General features: G+C 39.7%; 2 protein-coding genes across 2 annotated transcripts in view; both read left to right on the forward strand.

Moving 5' to 3' along the window:
* The first annotated feature begins 889 nt into the window (after positions 1–889).
* On the forward strand, positions 890–7,797 carry LOC148661639 (steroid 17-alpha-hydroxylase/17,20 lyase-like). Its single transcript, XM_088635664.1, has 8 exons — positions 890–1,521; positions 2,752–2,890; positions 3,130–3,359; positions 3,446–3,532; positions 4,088–4,294; positions 5,719–5,888; positions 6,171–6,274; positions 7,125–7,797. Exons 1-8 carry the CDS (start codon positions 1,207–1,209, stop codon positions 7,385–7,387), a joined length of 1,515 nt encoding a protein of 504 aa, XP_088491790.1. The 5' UTR covers positions 890–1,206; the 3' UTR covers positions 7,388–7,797.
* A 7,114-nt stretch (positions 7,798–14,911) lies between these two features.
* The window catches only part of LOC148661640 (WW domain binding protein 1-like), a 28,806-nt gene continuing 21,862 nt past the window's right edge, over positions 14,912–21,855 (forward strand). The window contains exon 1 of the mRNA XM_088635665.1: positions 14,912–15,132. Coding sequence (XP_088491791.1) covers positions 15,004–15,132 — 129 coding nt within the window. The 5' untranslated portion in view covers positions 14,912–15,003. The remainder of the gene's footprint in view (positions 15,133–21,855) is intronic.

Here is a 21,855-nt window from a genome sequence, read left to right on the forward strand (position 1 = left end):
TCATCCTTGTTTATGAATGTATGGTTTTAGAAAAGGCATACCTGTTTTGGATGCTTAAATATTTTTGGCATCATTAGATTTAATCTTTCATGACCAAACATGATACACACAAAAATATGTGGCTTTATTGCAGAAGCACTAAATCACCTGATTAGTGAGAGTTGATTGCGCACAGGTGATAAAGTAATTTAACCTGCTGAGTATCAAGCATGATTAAAATCAAGGAAGAAGTATCTTGCTTTTAAATAGAACAGTGCCTTTGATTCATTGGTACATTGGAGTCTGGACTGAGAGAGCACACTGCTACTCTCCATGAGGGATTTACAGTCAGCAGTTTCTCCCCTGGTGAGACATTACAGCCAGACAGTCTGTTAAATATAGGCCACAATCTGGTAGATCAATGAGGGGTTCCATGAGTGCTAATCTGGCCTGGTATGTCTAATTGCTACTGAGCTTTTAGGAGATGTTAGTAGTCTCACTGTATTGTACTGCAGTCACCAAATCCGGGGACATTACTTCCTGCCCTTCATGTCCATGATACCTTTCCAGCAGGACAATGCACGTCATCATGCTGCTTGTGTAACAACAAATTTATTATGAGATGAGACTGAACGATTGTTGGAAGAGCTTGTATGACGTGTGGCATCTAGACCTCAAAAGACCGTGAACAGGCAGGTGCTTGTCCAGACCCTATGAAAGACGAGAGGCAGAATTCCATTCGAGATCTTGATTGCATCAGCAACTTTGTACAAAGCGTGTTCCCATTGTACAGCCCCTATTGCTGCCAGCGGTGGCCACACCTGCTTCCACCCTGTGACTTTCTCAGCAGACCCCCTGTTTGTCAGTACTTGTTGTACCTGCAACTCACAACTGGCAGCCCACTGAAGCTAAGCAGGTGTGAGAGATGGGAGAGCTCTTGAGAAAAACTAAGGTTTCCGCTGGAAGCGGTGTTAGTGGGGCCAGCAGGGGGCACTCACCCTGCGGTCTATGTGGGTCCTAATGCCCCAGTATGGTGACGGGGACACTATAGTGAGAGGGGGGCGGCACCGAGAGAGGGAGGAGGCGCGGAGCTCAGCAGTACAAAATGAGCTTTCTGCTGCCTGGAGCCCTTACATGCATGAACAGTGAATAACGTCGGAAGTGCATTAAATTCCCGCTGCCGTTGCAACTACTGACAGAGCACCTCTGGAGCACTTCTTGACCACCATGGAGTGTGTCCTTTTCATCTTGCTGGTCGTCACAGTGGCCCTGGCTGTATTCATTTTAAAAGGGAAGATCGAGAGGGCATGGGCCGGCGACAGAAGTCCGCCCAGCTTGCCCTGCCTGCCCGTCATCGGGAGTCTTCTCAGCCTGAGGAGCGAGCTCATGCCGCACCTTCTCTTCCAGGAGCTACAGAAGAAATACGGTGCTACCTATTCCCTTAGGATGGGCTCCCACCATGTGGTGGTGGTCAACAACTATCAGGAGGCCAAGGAGGTGCTTCTAAAGAAAGGCAAAACCTTTGCCGGCAGAGCCAGAACTGTGAGTTATAGATCCGAATCATTAATCGCGATCGGATATTAATATATGTTTCGAAACTAAGTAGCACAATCAACTACATTGATCAAAAATACGAAGAAATTAACTTTCTGCATTGCATAACATGGACCTCCAACACCATGCACATAAGCACCTGTATGTAAAGCGAACGATGTGCAACGAACATTATAACATTATATGGTAAAAGCAGTGGACTCGTGGTATTGTGATGACCATGGTAAAAGTGACAATGATCATTTTAATAATTTATACGGTAGTTTATATGTTATATGATAAGTTATATAGCTGAAAGAAGTGCAAAATGAATAAAAAAAACGTTATACCAGTATTCAGAGCTTCAACCGACCATCTCAAATCATATGATAGTCGTAATTACTGGTAATCATACTGTCCGCACACCCCTGGTTGAGTTCAACTGGGTGCGTATATTAACTTGACAGGTTGGTTAAAAAAAAACTTTTTCGTTTTGTTTAGTATTTTATTAAAGTTTTGTTTTAGCGGTTTAGATTTAGGGTAGTGCAGAATGTTAAGACATCAGAGAAATAAACAGGGTAAATAATTTCGTTCCATCTAACGCTATTTATTGTTTGCTGGGCAATATGTATATTGCGGATTTTCCGAACTGAACCAAGACTGTCCTAGGCAACTCTTATAGCCGCCCGATTTGTTAGTTTCACGTATGCTGACTACGAATTTTAAAGCCTACATTGGTCCTAATATTGATACCTTTTAATGGCTTATTCAGTTATTAATATTAAGAAGTGAGAAGCTATTTTGACTGTTTGATGGTACAGACGCAAGAAACGATGCTACAGAGGTCTTCTTTTCCTGTAAATCGCACATTGTATTGTTAGGGTTCTGGCTTAAGATTTGACTGATGCATAGAAACGTTTACGCCCGTAGAAACACTTCAGATGGACACGAAACATCTTCCCACCATGCGTATTCGGCCGACATGGCAAAGTTTAGTTTAAAACCAACTATAAACGTAACACTCTGTATGCACTGCAGTCATTACCTAAAGTCCTCAAGTACCGTTTTCAGTTTTAAAATAAACTGGCATTATATTACAAGCGATATTTCAAATTCACAGGTGTGCAAAACAAACAGTTGTCCATTGTTTCCACTCCTCTAATGAGAACAGCAAGCACCGCCAGCAACAGCTGAATGCGAAAACGCCTCAATGTCTTTTAAGTACTGTATGTTCTGCAGGTGACCACAGACCTGCTGACAAGGGATGGCAAGGACATTGCCTTCGCCAATTACAGCCCCACCTGGAAGTTTCATCGCAAGATGGTGCACGCCGCACTGAACATGTTCGGAGAGGGATCCGCCCCTGTTGAGAAGATCAGTTGAGTAGCCCACACCTTTGCTCGGGACATGCTTGCCACTGACAAAACTCTTGCTAGGGAAGTGTAGTAAGGAAGGATATAAATCAGACACGAGTCCTATATTCAGAATATGCTGTTCATGACTTAGTAGATGATATTGTTTTTGAAATGGTGTTTTATATCTATAGGACTCCAGTGCCACTGTGGAAGATTGTCCATGATGCATATAGACCTTCCTAAACTGGTCCCCTTTCTCCAGTCTGCAGGGAGGCCAGTTCCATGTGTCAGACGCTGGTGGATCTGCAGGGCACTGCCCTCGACCTGGCGCCCGAACTGACCCGGGCTGTGACCAATGTGGTGTGTTCGCTCTGCTTCAGCAACTCCTACCAGCGTGGTGACCCTGAATTTGAAGCCATGCTCAAATACAGCCAAGGTATTGTGGACACTGTGGCTAAAGACAGCCTGGTGGACATCTTCCCCTGGTTACAGGTACGTGAAATTTCCCAAAACCATTTACATGTACCTAGGCTTTTTCTTATACTCCAAGGTCTAACCTTAGCCTTTATTTACCCAAGATATTCCCCAATGAAGACCTTAAGATTCTGAAGCAGTGCATCGCAGTTCGAGACGGCCTGCTGCAGAAGAAGTACGATGAACACAAGGTAGAGTCAGCAGTTCTGTAGCCAACCTCCAAGTCACATAAGATTTGGTGCCGTGAGGCATAAAACAGTAGGAATGAGCACCGAGTATGAGCATGTCCACTTGTGCTAACCAGTACTTTCCAGTTTAATTGTATTTCTACACTGACTACAGTATAAATAATTTATTTCTACCACAAGAAAATTACCAATTTGGTTCATTAATAATCCTCCAACAGAGCCCTGCAAAGGCCTGTTTCCAAACATTTTTAATGTTTGTACTTAAAAAGTACTTTTTTAGTACTTTAAAAGTGTACTAAATGTCTTTTTACAGAAGATAGGTTTTAAAATTAGAAGCTGTGTTGTTTTTTAAGTCATTAACACATTAGGTATTATTAGCTATTTTCTCAGTCACTCAATTTAGAAGTATGGAGATTTTTTTGCGGGGTTTAACCTAATATTTACTCCTGATTATGAATACAGACTCATTTTTCTGTCTTTCTGTGGGAGGGGGTAATGTTAAGCAGTGGTTGACCCTGACCCTAACCCTACCACTGTGCTGACTGTGCCTACCTGCAGGCTAGCTACAACGATGGCACACAACAGGACCTGCTGGACGCCCTGCTGCGGGCCAAACGCAGCTCAGAGAACAACACTCTAGCCCATGATGTGGGACTGACTGACGACCACTTGCTCATGACAGTGGGTGACATCTTTGGGGCTGGCGTGGAAACGACCACCACTGTGCTGAAATGGGCCATAGCCTATCTCATTCACCACCCACAGGTGAGCCTCGAGCTCATTCCAAAGACAGGAGAAACTCAATTGGCCTAAAGAACTCAATTCGTTTTAACCTTGTTACGGTAGTGGTTCTTTTCAGGCTGTTTAAATTTCAGTTTCTGGCTATTAAGAACAAAGTTTAAGTAAAACATTGATGGTAACCAGATCAGGAGTCCTCACAGCCGAAACTAAGAAAGCAAAAAGAAAATGCAGATAATTTGAAGACAACACTTAAATATTTTATTGAAACATGGGTGTAAAATTAACAGAAGATTAGGTTTAAGGGGATATCTTAGCCTAACCCTAGGTCAACTTTTAATCTGACCTTTGCTCCAGAACATTGTGAACCCCACACATTACTGAAGTTCATAATTTAGCAGAATGAGCCAACTGTGCAATCATCTGTATAAAATCAGAATACTGTCACTTGGCCCTACTCAGATACTGGCCACAAGAATTGTTCAATGAAGCACTAATCTTACGTTGTTTTCTAACTTTAAGAAAAGGTTTCTTTCAAAACATGGCTGGATGAGATTCCTGGATCAGTTAGCTACTAGCAGTCAAGTGGGTTAGATGGGCTGAATGGCCCCTCTTGTCAGTAAGCTTTGCTCATCACGTTTAGGCTGAATTCATAATGAGGAACGTACAGTAGTTTCTCTTTTTATGACAATTTACAAATTAGAACAGCTGTTAACCTTGGCAAACTGTTAACTTCGGACCGTGAATCTGAAGTTGGACCTTGCTAGAGTTAAAACTGCCATTAAAGAACAACCTTAAATACTGTTATTATTGTAAGTCAAATGCCTTAACCAAGCTACCAAGCTAATGAGATGTGTTTTGTAGATTAAGCATTGATGTGTCCAGGTACTTTTTATATGGTCAGTAAGTCTATAGCCATGGATAAGAAAAAATTGCTGGTGATTCCAAAGCAGTACTCAACAAAATCTTTTGTAATCAAAAGATTTTGATGATTGTATGTGTTGTTTCAATCTCTTTACTGAAAATATGCAAAATGCAATGCAACCATACAATAAACTGAGCTCTAATAGATTCTGCCTTAAATCCTTAATATCATCGCCCACATAATATTTCCTCCGACTGATGAGACTTTCTACTCTTCAACATCATACTCGGACTATAACACACCTTCACTTCCCAGGAGGGCAGCAGCAGAGATAATAACATGTGGAATAAACCAGGAGGCTACAACCCTGGTTCCAGATAGCCTTCTGTTTCTTTTTCCGTCTCCAGTATGAACTACATAATTGGATCAATCCGTTTCTTGACTGGGAGAAGTTGTCCTGCTGTCCAGAACTCTGCTCTCTTGCCATTTGAAGCTGCTTCTATCAACCCGGAGGCGTACGGCTCTCCAGTACCTGGGCTAAACAGAGCTATTTGGATTCAACAGCTGTATTGGTGTCTTCTCTCAGGTGCAGAAGAAGGTCCAGGAGGAGCTAGACAGTAAGATCGGGATGGACAGGCACCCCACGCTGAGCGACAGAGGGAACCTGCCCTACCTGGAAGCCACTATAAGAGAAGTTATCAGAATCCGACCTGTGTCTCCTCTCCTCATCCCACATGTGGCCCTCTCAGACACCAGGTATCTCCTGATCCACGGTCAGGAAAAAAAACCCCATCATCAAGCAAGGAATCTGACTTGTCTTGATGGGAGGATAAATCGAATCTTTTCCAGTATGACTGATGCCCCTGTCCCCCGCCCACAAAAGGCAAAACTGGCACAATATCAGCACTTTAACACTAAACACTGGTCAAAGACATCCCAAAACAATAAATGTCTGCGACACATTTACGTTACATACATAGGAAGACAGTGAGAGACTTAAAAAACACAATATTTAAAAAAATGTATTTATTTATACAGCATTGGCGATTACAATATTCAGAAAGGAACTCGAGTTATCATCAATCTTTGGTCACTACACCATGATGAGAAAGAGTGGAAAAACCCAGAGCTGTTCGATCCTGGTAAGTAACAGTAAAGGGTGAGGCACTTCACATTCTACATTTTGGCTTCAGAATTAAAGTAAACACAAGAAACTGACGATTCTCCTGATACACATTGACTGATTCTGAGCAATCAGCACTTGGTGCCCAGAGAGGGGGTACTTCCTGACACTAGTTCTTATGCTCCGTGGTGGCGTGTGGTGGTGGTGGTTGGTACTGCTGCCTCGTGGTTCCAGGGTCCAGGCTGTGTGGACTCTATATGGGTGTTTAGCGGGCTGCTTCACTTTCCTCAGGACACACTCATTACGCTGATTGGCTGTTTTGCCCACAAGGCTCTTCCTACTTTGGTGTATGAACGTGAACAGAGAGACTTTAGTGACACTCTAACCTAGCCTGGGCCGTTCTTAAAGATTGTGGTAGTACCCAACCGGACACGTGTACCAAACTACCCAGCTTCATTATAAATCTAATTTAGCTCTAATTACCAGAATTGTAAAGAAATTACAACAAAGTAAGCCCTGGTGACTCCAATGATCAAGGCATTCATGCACAAACGTAAACTCGAATCCTTTACATTTTATGCTGTAGAGGTAGTTTTCCACAAAATGTGCAAATTAAGAGCATGTAAATTGAGAACTACATAAAGTTGGGAGGTTGTAATTGTTTTATGTACAGAAACTAACTATACATGTTTTTATAGTAACTTCAAAGGGGGTTCTCCTTCCTGATGTATACGGTATAAAAAATGCACAAGTAACCAACTCTGTAGTCGGCTTTAACACGTACCCTGACCAGTAGCAGCTGTAATTGAAATGTGCAGGTACAAAATGAGTTAAGGAACAAAACCTTTTATGTCGTTCTCCCGGACCAGGTCGCTTCCTGGATGAGGGGAGTAGGGTGTACTCGCCCTCTGCCAGCTACATCCCGTTTGGGGCAGGGATCCGCGTGTGCCTCGGGGAAACCCTGGCCAAGATGGAACTGTTCCTCTTCCTGTCCTGGATCCTCCAGCGCTTCACTCTGGAGGCGCCACCTGATCAGCCCCTCCCTGACCTGCAGGGCAAATTCGGGGTCGTCCTCCAGATTCAGAAGTACCACGTGCACGCGAGACTCAGGAACGCTTGGGCAGAAGGCTAAGACCTGGTAGTACAGAGCGGGATATTATTTTGAAGGTGGGATGGTAGTAAGGACTGTTTTTTTTTGTTGGTGCTGTGGATTAAGATCTTAAGATCTTAGGGAGCTACTTTTTACATTTTTTCTTGTTTTGCTCTTCATACTGGGTGCTATCTATTGCATATAACAAATCAGTTAACAGTCAGAGCTGTTTTTGTAGCAGGCTAGCTTCAACTTCTAGATCTTCAGTTCCCAATGGACTTAATCAACTGTTTTATTTGCCAGATTCTAAGGTTGTAACTATGCACATCCTTTTGGTTTGTTAAGTTTCTTTTTTTCCATTTTATGGTGGTGTTTTTATTAGAGGCATCCCTGATGGTGTACGTCTGAATATTTTAAATGTTTTCTTGGAAGAATTAAAGGTTTCACACCGATTACATCATTCAGAATGTGGTCATTCTGCACATGAGGCTTTTGCACATGTGACCCTTCCTCCACCCAACAGGCAAATGTGATTCTAGAGATTTTCCAACGGTTTGCCTTCTAAAACAAATCTACTGGACGTACAGGTAACTGGCATTAAGAAAGGAAACACTTGAGTAAACGAGGGATATAAAATAGATTGAAACAGGTTCTTCCACACAGGTGTGGCTCCTGGGTTATTTAAGCACTGACCCTTCCATGCATTAGTCTTGTAGAAAAATGCTGGCCAGGCCCAGTTGTCCATTATTTTGGCTACAAAAGCTAGAAGAAGAGCTCTCAGTGACTCTTAAGAGAGCAGTGGTTGCTGAGGCACGTTTGGCAGGAACGTCAGGGAAGAAGACTCAACTTGCTGATGTTTCAGAAGGAAAAGGTGGCTGCCGACGTGTTGGTGGTCCAGTGTCTGATTAAGAATCTATCTCATTGGTGTTTCCTTTCAGTATTCCAGCAGTATTTGCTGTATTTTGCTGCTTTGTTGTAAATTCAGCTGTACCACTGTAAGCAAATTATAGAGATTTCCATTTTGCAGAATGACAGTGTTACAACAAATACTGCTCCATTCAAATGGGGGTCAATAGTTTGCTAAATGTTCCTTTGTAATAAGGTTTCTTACACAAAAATAAGGAATGGAAATTCCATCAGCAGTTTTTCATCACTGGCTTGCATTTTTACTCGGATTCATAATAATCCAGATGCATCAGGCACTAACGGTGGCCGTCAGTGCTTGATGCATTAACACCACATGGTTCAATTGTTTCATGTTCAAACACAGCAAAAGACATATTATCAGAAAGCGAAACATGGACTGTGCATGGTACCCCATGGTACCAGGTTGTAGGCTTTACTGTACAAAGTTACCTGTGGGAAGGCATGACTCAAAAATATTGTTTTGTTTCTACTTGTGTTCCAAGTCTCAATATGAGCTCACAACAGTGCCTAATCTTTTCTACCAAAAGCCTTTAGAAGATGATGAAGACTGAACTTCCAACGCAATGTTTTTAGCCAAATCCAGCATCTGCCCTTACACTGGGGTTCTTCAACCATGGTCCTAAAGTCAACCTTTCAGCACTCAAAGATCTGAGGTCCCTTGAACAGATTGGCTTAATTCAGCCATAAGTGTTGGTAATCTTTAGAATGCGGTGACCTTTGAGACGAACACGATTGGGTTTCTCAAGAGTCTGAACAGGATTCCATGCATTACAGTCTCTGCTTTTCACTGCAAGTAACAGTTGTGAAAATCGAAACCATTATTAATCATAGAGCTCAACCAAGATCAGATCATTTCTGTGCAAAGACGCATCTTGTGCCAGCTTTATACTAAAACTGCTGGTTGTGTATTTATTGAGATCTGAGTTATGCTACAAATGAACCACTCTCAATCTGTTCCTTAACCTGAGCTACAGTACAGAGTTACAGTCTTTTCCAATTTTGACAGTACCTACTTGCATAATCCTATGTCTGCTTCAGCAAGAGACACAAATGCTCCTTTTATGCTAACAGGAAACTAGACATCCTTAAACGGCCCTGAAGCCTGAGTAACCGCATACCCCGTGCATGGGGGCAAGATGTACAAAACTACGTTGGACCACTGTAAAGGGGGATGTTGAACATGACACTCCTCGCAATGACAAAACTGCAAAATGCATTTCAGAGCATTTAGATATCCAACTGAAAGATTTAAGTAACTGGGAACAGTCAAATTTAGTCTGGCTCCATCTACTACAGGCTTTATATAACAGTATGCTAGGGGAACATTACATTTTTTGGAAATCCATTAAGACAAATATACACAGGATATTCTAGAAAATCACAACTGCATCCTTTTACTCCAATTTTAAACAATCCTGCTTCTTACCATCAATAAAGACCTGATTTTTTAAATCATTGTGGAAATGTCCGATGAGAAAATCTAGTTGTTGAAACTGTAATGTGTTATCTGGTACAGCCTTATATAAAATTCCTTTTCAATTGATCATTTCTACCAAATAAAAATTAAAACTAAAATAAGGAAAAATAAATAATTTATGTCCAGAGTCCCCCCACCGTCGACTGGACATCATTGTGGTGCCTTACAGTGAGTTTGCCTGCGCCATCTTGTACTTCACTGGCTCGGCACACTTCAACCGCTCCATGAGGGCTCTGGCCAAAACGAAGAACATGAGCCTGTCGGAGCATTCACTCAACAAGGATGTGCTGCGACAGGGCAGCCTGAAGGTGAGCACAGGCGCCCCCCTTCCCACGCCCACAGAGAAGGATGTCTTCAGGCACCTGGGTCTGCCCTACAGGGAGCCACAGGACAGAGACTGGTGAAGGCCCTCTGTACAGGTCTGTGTAAAGACGTGCGCATTACTGCTTTGAGGAAGAGCTGCTAGAATCCAAGGTCTCAGCTGTGACTTGTGACAGGTTGGGAGGAATTCTATGAAAGTAAAAAGAGTCATTTTATTTGCTGGACATACTTAAACGTAAATGAATGTCAGTGAGTTTTCCTCAAATTGGTTCTTAGAGAAGAATGTGAAGGTAGACTGTTAAATAATGTGCACAGTAAAACTGTAGCAGGAGCCTTGAGACTGGTTTTAACTTGATCTTTTAGACCGTGAATGAAGTCCTCTTAAGCCACTGTGATAACCCTCCAGAACGTAACAGAGACTAAAATAATTACCTGGTTTTACAAACCTTTCTATAGAGCTAATGAAAGATATCATAACTGATTTTAACATATTTTTCCCGTGTCATGTATTTAGTACTTTTTATTTATATTTTCATCAGTGCCCTATGAATTGTTGGGGGCTTAAACTGGATCAAATATATTTTTTCTGGATTTATAATGAGGCTTATTATGCAAAGCCACATCCATGCAGATAATAAAATATGAATATTATTGCCTTTAAATGTGTAGGATTTGGACTGTATGCTGCACATTGTTGGTGGTGGAGGGCGGTCCCCATTACCTGTAAAGCGCTTTGAGTGGAGTGTCCAGAAAAGCGCTATGTAAGTGTAAGCAATTAATTAAAGTAAATAAAACCTGTTCTAAAATAAATCATAAAGCGTCCTTTAAATTAGATTAAGAAAAGTATATCCAAGAGCGAGATTTTTAACTTGCAAGTTTAAAGAGTTATGGTTGTATTATAAAGAAATCGTAATTTTCACAAAACTGAAACTACAGTCCACAACTGGCGAAATACGAAGGTGTGTAAATGGTGGAATTGCGCGCCATCGTGTGGCTGCAAAATAAATCCGAATTTTGAATCTCTCGTGATCTACTCGAGAGTTCCGTGTGGTATTTCGGAAATATGCGCTATGCATTGAGCAAGATGCATAAAAAATATTAAAATGTGGAGGAGCGGACTCTTCATACCAAATATAAATAAATAAAAACTGTTTTTAAAATGTAAATTGAATGTGTATTAGTAGGTATAGAAAATGGGGTTTCAATTTCCACTGTAATATACAAACCACAAAATAAAAGATTGAAACAATCTTGTGCTGATTCATTTATTAATACATTGTAAGAATTGTGTGATAATTGTAGCATTGATTTGAAATACTATCAAATATTATTGATATTTAACTGCCTCTGTAGATGATTCTGATTTTCCCAAGGGCTTAATTTTTCCTCTTCATTTTCTGTGTATTGAGCTTGAAAAACATGTCTTAAGACCAAGTGTTCACAATTTGCTCCGCAAGTCCTGTAAAAGAAGTGCTTTATGGAAAACATTGAATGTGTTTTGTTCAATAATTATCAACACTTACAAGATATTAAGAACTTGAATTGGAATTCTATCAAAACATTGACATACAATTCTAGAATTACTATTTTAAACTTTTAAAAGTTGAAAAATGTACACTTTCCAATCCATTTACAGCTTCCAGAAGATCTCATTCCATTCAGATAGCAATGTAATGCTTACAAAAGAAAATGCAAAGTCTTACAGGCTATTACTTTGTCATCTCTGAACTAGAATAGATAAATGAAAAGGGTATTTATAATCAAAAAGCTTTATTTTATCATAACATGGTAAGCTTAAGCTTTCTTAACAGACTTGCATACAAGCTGTTGACGTTGCTTAGGAATGTATTTGAATTACTTAATCATTTGAAATGATACTCTAAAAAATCTGAAGGCCAAGAAAATGTATTTAAGCCAGTTTTTTATATTCTGGTGCCCTTTATTTCAGAAGCAACAGAGTTAAGAGTTTTCTTGAAAACTGATATGAAAACAGCTCAAATTTCTAAATGAAAGTTAGGCATAGCTTGGTGTCTTCTGCTGACAGGATACTAGAAACAAATATGGTGCTATAGATAAACTTTATGTGCAGGGGAGGACTTTTATCTCTAATTCAAAACCCATACTCCATAATATATAAAACATGACATTAGAACTCATTGCCCAACCTAAGGATTACTTTTGAGGTTGAGATATTAAACACGAATGATTACACGGTATAACCTACAAAATCACACCTAGTGAAACTGGGATGATCATTTTAAAATGTAAATTCTAAAGATTGGAGCAATATCAATCTGACCAATGAGAATGATTATTTGTTAATGTCATTCAGACATGTACACAATCACACCAGGGTTACTTTTCCCAGAAGCCAAGTTCCCAACCAGCATGTGTTTGGACTATGGTGGGAGGAAATTGAAGAATAAGGGGAGAACATACAAACTTCACGCAGATAGCACTCCATGAATTGAACCCAGGGTTAACGGGTTGAAATCAATTACAAATCCCATTCGAATTGTATAGCTGAAAGCATATATATATATAAATATCCAAATAGAAACGGGACTGAATTAGCCTGTGATAAAGATCTTGACTGGGACAAAAACAGAAGACACAGACAGACAAACCAGACGAAGCCCCTCTACAGGACAGCAGCAGTTGGTTTGGTACATTGCAAGTTATAGTACGCATCTGAGGACAACCTTAAGCTGCTATAGTAGTTGTAATTAGAATTTTGTCTAACGAGCGTTCTGATTCCAGGATCATCCTCATCTACTCCGTGTATTTCAATTTCCATTCAATTTATTTTTAGATAGGGCCTTTCACAACAAGGTTCCCCCAAAGGAATTGGCAATAGAATCAGATTTATTCCCCTAATCAGTTTAATCACAATATTCTTCTCTTAATCTACATGCAACCCCTTTGATTTTTAATGGCCCAAAATTCGGTTTGCAAGTGAAGTACAGAATTTCCTGCAGCCCTCAGTACATTACGTTAAAATGTGGTGGTCCTTCTCTTACTATTACCAGCACAGTGTTAAACAGCTCCATCCCAATTTCCTGGTCACGCCTCTTCTCTCCTTTTCTTGTGACGTCAAACCCTAGTTCGCGGAGAAGTCAGCTGATAACGGGTTTAAAGAGACAGGAAGCACGTCGTCTTTGTTCTGCGTTTGTTACAAAATCCGAAGAGCTGCAAAAAACAATGTCGTGTTTAGAAAGCCAAGAATGGGTTTTGGTTTCGAATTCATTATTTTCTACTCAATGTCTTTTGTCATGGAATATTTACAAATACAAAAATGAATATATTAGTACTTTTACACAACAGAGCACAAAAAGTTTTTTGGGCACGGAATTGGTTGTCATTAAATTGTTTTTCTTCTCCCTCTTAGTAATTTTATTACGTTCGCTTATAGCCATTTCAAGAATGAAAACACACTGATAATCTAACGTCTGCCTTTTGGTACATTATTTTAATCCTCGGTCTTTTTTAGTCATTAAAGACATCGTTGGCTTAATCGTTGAAACTGTGACATGTCTTTTCTCTTTAGTGCTTGTAATTTATAATAATAATAATAATAATAATAATAATAACAACAACAACAATTTTTATATTGCTTCAAACAGCAGTGGTTAAAATTTTGGTTGGGCCTGTTGTGCCGTTAAAGAACCAGGTATTATTTTAAAGCTTCTTATCTGACCGGGTAAGACTAGCTGGGCCTGTTCAGTAGCGGGATGAGAAATCTTTGAGGAAAACCAGCTTTCTGCTGTTAGTTCTGTTGGTAGACCAGTAGGTAGCGCACTCTCTGAGAACACTGCTGAAATTAAATCATCCTTTCGATGAGATACTGACTATTTAAAAGGGCGCAATTATCTGTTATTCTGGCTAAATTCTACAGTGGGATTGCATAATTAATCTAAATTTTCCAGTTAGTTAAAATAGTGACGACATTTCACACTTTTTCATTGGTTCTGCTGTGAAATGGAGTAGTGGTTGTATAAAGACTGTACTGGGCTGTGGAGTCATTTGGAATAAAAAGAGCTGCCTAAAATGCAGGACATTAATTGAATTAATGTTATGAAATCTGTATTTAAATTACCTCAGATTTCAGGAGCTAAATCACATTAGCCGCCTGCCTGAGGAATGAAAGAAATGCCGCCAAAAGTCTGAAAATTGGTTATTTAAAGGTGATCTGTAACGCCTGATGGATTGTGGATCTCAAGGACTAGGGCTGGCCATCCCTGTGTTATGTGTTAGGAAGAACAACTCTTCCCCATTTCTTATAGGTAATACCATTACCTCTGTTTAAAAATATCAATAAAAACAGTAAAAATTAAATAAGACAGTGTATTTTGACATCATGCTAATCTTTATTCCGTGCTTTAATAATTATAATAATAATAAACTTTATTTTATATAGCGCCTTTAAAGGTAGCTTCTCAAAGCACTTTACAGAATAACAATAACAATACATAAGAAGAATACAACAATAAATAAGAAGAATACACAAGATAAGAAACAATTACAATATAAAGAGGAGACCGTGGATGGTGGTACTAAGAAGAGCAGAGGGGTGAAGAATGGAACCAGTCAGCAGTGTTTTTCTGGAAATACGGAAATCCCCTTCTTGATAACCAAGCAAGAACCTTAGCATTTCCTGTCTCTTTAAATGCATTATCAGCTGACTTCCCCACAAACAAGAGAGCTCATGAAGTCACACCCAGCAAAGCGAAACCTACCTTGGCAGCGAGTATACGTCATATGATTGGCAGCCGGAAGAACCAGTAGAAGCCACGGTGATCGCAGACGTAAAGAAGTTTGTCCTCGAACGGGCCAATTGCAAAACAGCAAGAAGGCGGTGCTGTCGATGGCCCTTTCTTGCCCTGACAGAGGCAGTTGAGAGTTAAAGATCTATGTGAAATTTTGTTGAATTTTTATGTGCATGAATGTATGCGTTGTCAGTGAGAAGAAACGGGGGGTCATGAAGGACATGGAGTACCTTCTTCTTAAGATGAGCCTGCTTCTGTTCCACGCCAACCCCGTTAGCCTTACAGCAGAGACAGAGGTACGAAATGAAACGTTGAACATTGAGTGTTATTAGTATTTCGAGCTGTTCGCTATGATACTGCGGGTTGTTGCTCTGCTACAACTTGGGCTCTGCATTTTGCTCTCAGGTTCCCAGTCATATTTGTGTAAATGTAAACCTCCATGCGGTCTGCTGGACACGACGCAAGGTCGGTTCTTCATGCGTTTTACTTGTGATTTCGACGGTTAAAATCCGCTTGTGTGAAAACGTTCATCTTTAATTTGGATTTTAACGTTGGCGACAACTTTTAAGGTCAGACTGTTAGGATCCGAAACTTTTTCCAAGTTGTGTGTTCGTTTGGGACCATCGGTTACTTCCACGGAAACGACTTACTTTTGGCTTACCTTCGACACCTCGCCGTTTTAAACATTAACTTGGCTCCGTGGAACGATCTTGTTTTCCGGCGTATTTAATAAAGCGTGCAAATACCATTGTAATCGCGTAGAAATAAGGCGAATTAGATACGACAGGCTTGTTCCTGTGTCCCGGACAGTAAAGAAACCGAAATGCTTCTCAGTGCCTGATCAGTACACGTACCGGTATCGGTCCGGATGATTTTAATATCTCGGGTATATTTTACCTGCTGGTGCCTTTTACTCAGATTTTTACGGAATCCGATTTAAACGACAATCCCCGCCAGAATGCAATGTATTTGTGTTCCTTTGTTTGTAAGGGTGATAGTACTGCTGCCATAGTAAGAGGGCACTATTCCTCTTTGCAGAAGTACCCCTGCCTCAAACTGGCGAAGTTTGAGTCATTAAATTGGACCGGGTTGATTTGCTTGTTGGATCCCGTGCGATGCTTTTGAAGGGGGTAAATAGATCAAACATGGGAATGCGCTCTAGAAACGGCGTGCTTGAACTGTCTGGGTGCGCCTTTGCTCCCAGAGCCTTGGAGAGGTTGGCTGAATGCACAAGGGCCAGTTGTAAAACTTACCCAAGTACTGTACAGCTCCAGGGGGGTTTATTCAGAGAAACAGTCCTCAAGGTCACTTATTGAATTAAGTTTAAAAGTCACGAGTCCCGAGTCGCAGTCTAAAGGTCTGTGTTAAACTGCCGACATTATGAAAATAACTGGGTGGCATACTGTACATTGTTATGCTTGGAAGAGAGTACAGCAGCACAAGTACAGAACAGCGTTTGTCCTGCTGGAACAGTGTGTATTGTGTATTTTACCTAAGTTTATAAGTTTAAAATGGAAACTCACTAAACCTCTTTGGACATATCACACTTTATACCCTACTGTATGTGTTATGTATTCTGTAGTTACCTTCACCTGTATATGTTACAGTTATTAAGGTAGAGCACTAGTTTTGAAAGTACAGCACAGTTTTATTGATCGTTGTTAATAGAGTAGCGGAGTAGCAGTAGTTTGATAATGTGGAATGCTCCAATGGTTTAATCAAAGCACTCCCTTATCTGCGATTCATGCACAAAGACATCAGAGATATATTACTGTGATTGTACATCGGTTATGTATGGGAAGCACAGCACGGATCATATTTCAGTTCTGTTTAACTCGCAGAACCCGCTGTCAAACACAAAGAGATGTGGATCACACTTTGCGTGCTATAAGCCATAAGACTACATTTTAATCAGAATTTCTTTGTAAGTGACTGTTGGCTTTTAAGGCTGTGAAGAAGTAAAGTTATTTCACACTCCACACTTAATGTTTGCATCTCTTCCAGTCATAAAGATGGAAGTTTCGTGGCTTAGTACTTAATCGCTTCCTACATTACTGACCGGCATAGAAAGGTGAATAATGTCTGTATCTTTTTTTCCATCGGTACTTTATAATCTCCATTGCCTTATAAAGCAACGGAAAAAACCTTTAAACTGATTATGCAGAATAATTTGATGATATTAGAGGGCTACACTAACTTTTGGATATCGGTTATCACTTAATTGTGTGATTCGATGGGCACAATTGAAGAAATACGGTCAAATTGCCCTTTTTTGACTGCTAAATGGAGTGTGTGTTTTATAGTATGTTTTCTCCCACAAAAACATTCCCATTCTGTAGAAAGAACATGCCGTTCTGTGGGATAGGATGATACATGGGGCTATCTGGGTGTCATACTGTATGTCTGTGCAACAAGCAGACACAGAAGTCTGACATAAAGGTGTGATCTTAAATTTTCAGAACAACACTTAAAATTGGATTTTTCCCTGTGCTCATGTAATTTTTTTTTGTTTAATCCTTTCATTAACCGCATTGGTGTGTTGAAACCAGTTCACAGTGATAACATGGAGACCAGTTTATGCAGCTGGGTGCTTATAGAAGAACGTGAGGGAGGTGTTTTGTTAAAGCCTTGTTTCCCAGCCTCCCTTTCTGCTGACCGGCTTCTTTCCCTGGAGCAATGCTGACTGGTCCCTGCTAGGACCTTGTAGGCGGAGCCAGAGAGGCACCGTTATGAGTGACTTCAAGCTTTTGAAATCCATTCTTTTTTTTTTTAACCTAAGCACTCTTCAAATTGGAGCTGGACTCTGGTACAAAAAAGGTTGAGGAAAGTAATGCTAAATGGTACGACACAAGCATCTCGCATTCAGATTTGAAATCTCAGTCCTCCAGTCAAGACCTCAGAGCACTCTAATAAGTCTGTTTGTCACAAGACTTTTCAACTACTGTTTGTGACTGTATAGGATTACTCAGGCTTCTTTACAATTGTTATTTTTCTTTTGATGTGTGTAGAGGGAAAGAGATATCCTCTATCCTGTGATAACTGAATTGGAAAAAAAAAATGGCCCTACCATTTATTTGTAATGTTGCTTCTAGACGTTGTTTTGGATAAGGTTCTATAGTTGGGCACTATCGTGTAAATTAGGGCATCATTAGAAGCCATTTTGGAAAAATGTGTTTGGCTAGGCTATATTTTCAAGATGCCTTACCTCTCTTCATTTTACGTTCATCTTGTTTGTTGCAAAACGTCTCTGTCTTGAAAGTTGCTGTACAAAATAAGGCTTATTTTTCCCATTTCCCACAAATGTTAAGTTCTGAGAGGTAATTTCCTAAAAATAACGTTGAGATGTATGATCACACTTTTTGAGTCATTGCTGTACTAAATACAGTATTCAAACTGTTTTTTTAAGGTAGATAATTTCCTTATGGCTTTTGACTGTGGTTCCTTAATATTTTTGTCCTTCTGTCCTTAAGTGCAGCTTCTGATACTCTGACATAACTTTCCAAAGAATCCAGCAGGATGTTATTCAGGGATCATTGGCATAAACGTTGTTGATCTGGCTCCTGGGATCCAATTAATTTAAATTTGGTCTTGTCCCATTTAGTCGGAATGTTCCTCAGAGGTGTAAGCTGGGACCTTTACTGTTTAATATTCACATGCCGCCTCTTGATCAGATCAGTGCCATCATTGACTTGAGTTTCATTGTTATACTGGTGACACTCGGGTTCATTTGAAAGGCGATTTCAAAATGAAATCGGAAACTACAGTTGTAGGATCTTCACTTTACAAGGGAGACAAGGGTTCAAAAGTTTTAAGTTAAAACTATAGCAAAGGCAGACATTATGGTCATAGGCTCCATCATGAGTTTTAAAGAGTTTTTTACTTCAGTGTTGACTGTATTGAAATTAAACTTGATGAAAGCCTGAAACATTCGACACTGAGAATGTTAGATATACTTCTGATATTTTGTTTACCGAGTGCACAACATTGATTGGTTAAGACTCTTGCACTGCCTATCTGATGCTAAAAATATTGATGCTTTTATTTCTAACAATATTTACTTAGTTGGCAGTGTAAAATTCCATAAACTACAGTTGTATTTGCTAATGATGGATCTTTAAAAAAGTGTTCCAGTTTCTTAGCATCCAGACAAAAGAACAGGGCACTTTATCAACCACGTTGACTCTGAAAATAAATTATAATTGCAATTTACAAAATTTGCTTGTACATAATACACTTGAAGTGTAGTGTATTTTATTTGAGCCTGTGCTGTACCCCTAATATAATTTATTTGCTGAAATATGTTAGGTCTTCTTCTGCTTTACTGCTGTGCAATTACCTTAACACTGTAGGTAGCTGTAAAAGCCCTGGGTATTTTTCTCTCTTTACATTTTGAAATATCTGCAGCAGTTAAACATTTCCTTTTCCAAAAAGGCACATTTTGACTTAAGTCTTCCAGAAGTCTCACATCTGTTTTTCTTCTCTTGTTCAGTTGACCTTTTGATGTAGTAACCTGTCCTCTTCCTAAATCACTTCAGTATTTAATATGTAGAACTCTTAAATAAAACGTTTGAGAGACAAATTTGTGTGTGGTATTTTTTTTTTCCCTAATGAAGGAATCTTAAAATGAAAAACTTATCTCGGCTTTTATCATTTATAACTATTTGTGTCGCATTTTCTTACAGTTGTCTTTGTTTTCGATTGTAGGCAAATGTAGTTTTTTTTTATGCTGGGTACGCTGATAGGGTCTGTTTTGGCAAAAAGAGTGCTGTCCTTGACTGTCTTTGGCTGACACATTTAATTGGGTCAATTCTGTATTTTCTTTTCCTCTGAGGACGGAGGTCAGGGACCATTGCATTGTTTTATGTACTCTGCAGCCCACAGATATCATTACCAGGGCCAGGGACATTGCAGTGGTGTTCCAATGTCCCAGTAAACAGTCAGCCTGCTGACCCTAAATGTCCTCATTGCGTACCATTTAAATGCCATCCTCAAGTAAACCTCTGCTATCTTGACAATAGAGGCTTTGCCCTGCAGTGATATTACTCGTGCTGATGTCATGGAGCATAATATACTGGGACTTGCTTCGAAACCCCCAAAACTAGAACACGGCCACCAATTCTGATTTGGAAAGGAATTGATAATGTCTCGGACACAAAGATGCACAATAAAGAATGAGGTATTAGGCTGCGCATCTATGGACATTTTCAACAGTGGTTAGAAAATGAAGTCTCTAGAAAATGAGTTCATTTTTTGTATCTGATATTTAGCATTTACAGCATCTGTAAGAATATGGGTGTTTGATTGAGAATTGTAGGTAGCCCCGGGTGTTTCCCTAGTACATGTGCAGTAGTGTGGAATGCAAAAAGGGGCACATTTATCTTCTAAAAACAAACCATTGTTACCTAATTCTTGACACGACGGTAAAAGAGTCACAAGGTGCCAGTGTCAGGGTTATGCTCTCAAGCTAAAAAGTTTTCTCAAAACAGAATGAATTTCAAGCCGGCCTCCATTTTGTAGCCATGCCTACCGTTTTGAGCAGAGAGGTCTGTCAGTCTGATGACTAAGCTCCGATTAAAACACTTTGCTGTAAGAGGATTTGATCTACTAGAATTATCCAACTATGCATATTGATAAAGTTTTGGTACAGTACTTGTCTACAGTTCATTGGTTTAAGAAAAGAAGCAGATTATGGTATCTGTTCCCTTAGTGAGAGAGGTTTATTGTTTAATTTGGGATATTCAGTATCTCTTCGTACTTCTCTGCATTCCATTAGGAATAAGTTGTGAAAAGCAGGACTGGATGCAGTCTCTAGAATCTTTCATTAAATGTTAGATGATGCTGTTGACTCATTAAAGTCACTGATGACTTGACAAGCATGGCAGAACGAGTAATCCAATCTCTTATAGTCTTTTCAAGAATTCAACCTATTGTACATCCAGTCATCTTATCTTTATTAAGCCAGTCAGTTTTTAATATCTGTGCTAGGTAATGTTTGTGTGTGCTTGACTGATTTTTTTTTTTCTAGATATAGAAATTATACTGCATTGTGGGTATCTAAAACAAGAGTCCCAGCCAGGTTCAGTCGAGGCTCAAATTCTGGGCACTTTTAAGAAACAGCCTGCTGAAATTCTACTTTAATTTAACCTGCAAATGAGCAAAACAGCCTGAATGGCATCCTCTCATACACATCCTCTCCTACAGCTTGTCGTGTTTTCCACTGAAACTTTTGCCAGAGAGCATGCCCGTGTATCTTTTATTCTATTTAAATCTGCACCAGAGGAGATTATCTTGCAGATTTAGGGAGTCAGATTTACCAATATGTTCAGTGGCACCATGGAGGTAATGTGATTCATATTTGGAAGGAGAAACATTTTGAGTTTAGCGTGTTCCATTTGAACAATATCACTAGTATTGCATATTAATTTTCATATCTTGAATGTAACTAAAGCTAAATCTGTTGAACTATTTAATGTTTAAATAAATAGTTGATCTCTTGAAATATTTAATGTTTTAAAAATTAAAAGAAAATATTAAACATTTGAGTGCAAAGTGGTGGAGAGACTAGAACTGATAAAGGAGTTTTTAGTTTTAGTGATGTAAAATAGTTTATTTGGCTCCTAAAGATGTTGATCGGTGTACAAGCATCTCAGGGAAGTTATCTTTGTTCTCCATACTACTCTTAACTGCAGAAAGGTTTCCAGAGGCATAGGTTTTTCATTTTTACAGGAAGTCAGACGCCATGGGAAAACCTTCTCTCTTTTTGTACCTTGACCTGGATTCTAAGTTGTTTGCCAACTGAAGATCGCTGCACTTTTTAGATTTAAAAAGCACTATACCCCGTGATCCAGTACTCACACTTTGACTTTCAGGTCTGTTTAATGGTTTAGAAATACATCTGTCATAGATATCATTTAATTTGGGGTATTTAACAGCATTCTCTTAACCACAAAAACCACAAACCAGCAGCATATGAAGAATGGACTGGAATACAGTAAATGGCAATATTTGTGGGTTTCTAT

This window comes from Lepisosteus platostomus, chromosome 6 (assembly GCF_059453375.1).
Source record: "Lepisosteus platostomus isolate fLepPlt1 chromosome 6, fLepPlt1.hap1, whole genome shotgun sequence".
NCBI classification, from domain to species: Eukaryota; Metazoa; Chordata; class Actinopteri; order Semionotiformes; family Lepisosteidae; genus Lepisosteus; species Lepisosteus platostomus.

Bases quoted from the DNA above. Each gene is read 5' to 3' on its own strand.
- LOC148661639 (XM_088635664.1), top strand. From the start codon at position 1,207: ATGGAGTGTGTCCTTTTCATCTTGCTGGTCGTCACAGTGGCCCTGGCT. The intron at 3,533-4,087 runs GTAGAGTCAGCA...GCCTACCTGCAG, and splicing joins AGAAGTACGATGAACACAAG to GCTAGCTACAACGATGGCAC. The intron at 6,275-7,124 runs GTAAGTAACAGT...CTCCCGGACCAG, and splicing joins CCCAGAGCTGTTCGATCCTG to GTCGCTTCCTGGATGAGGGG.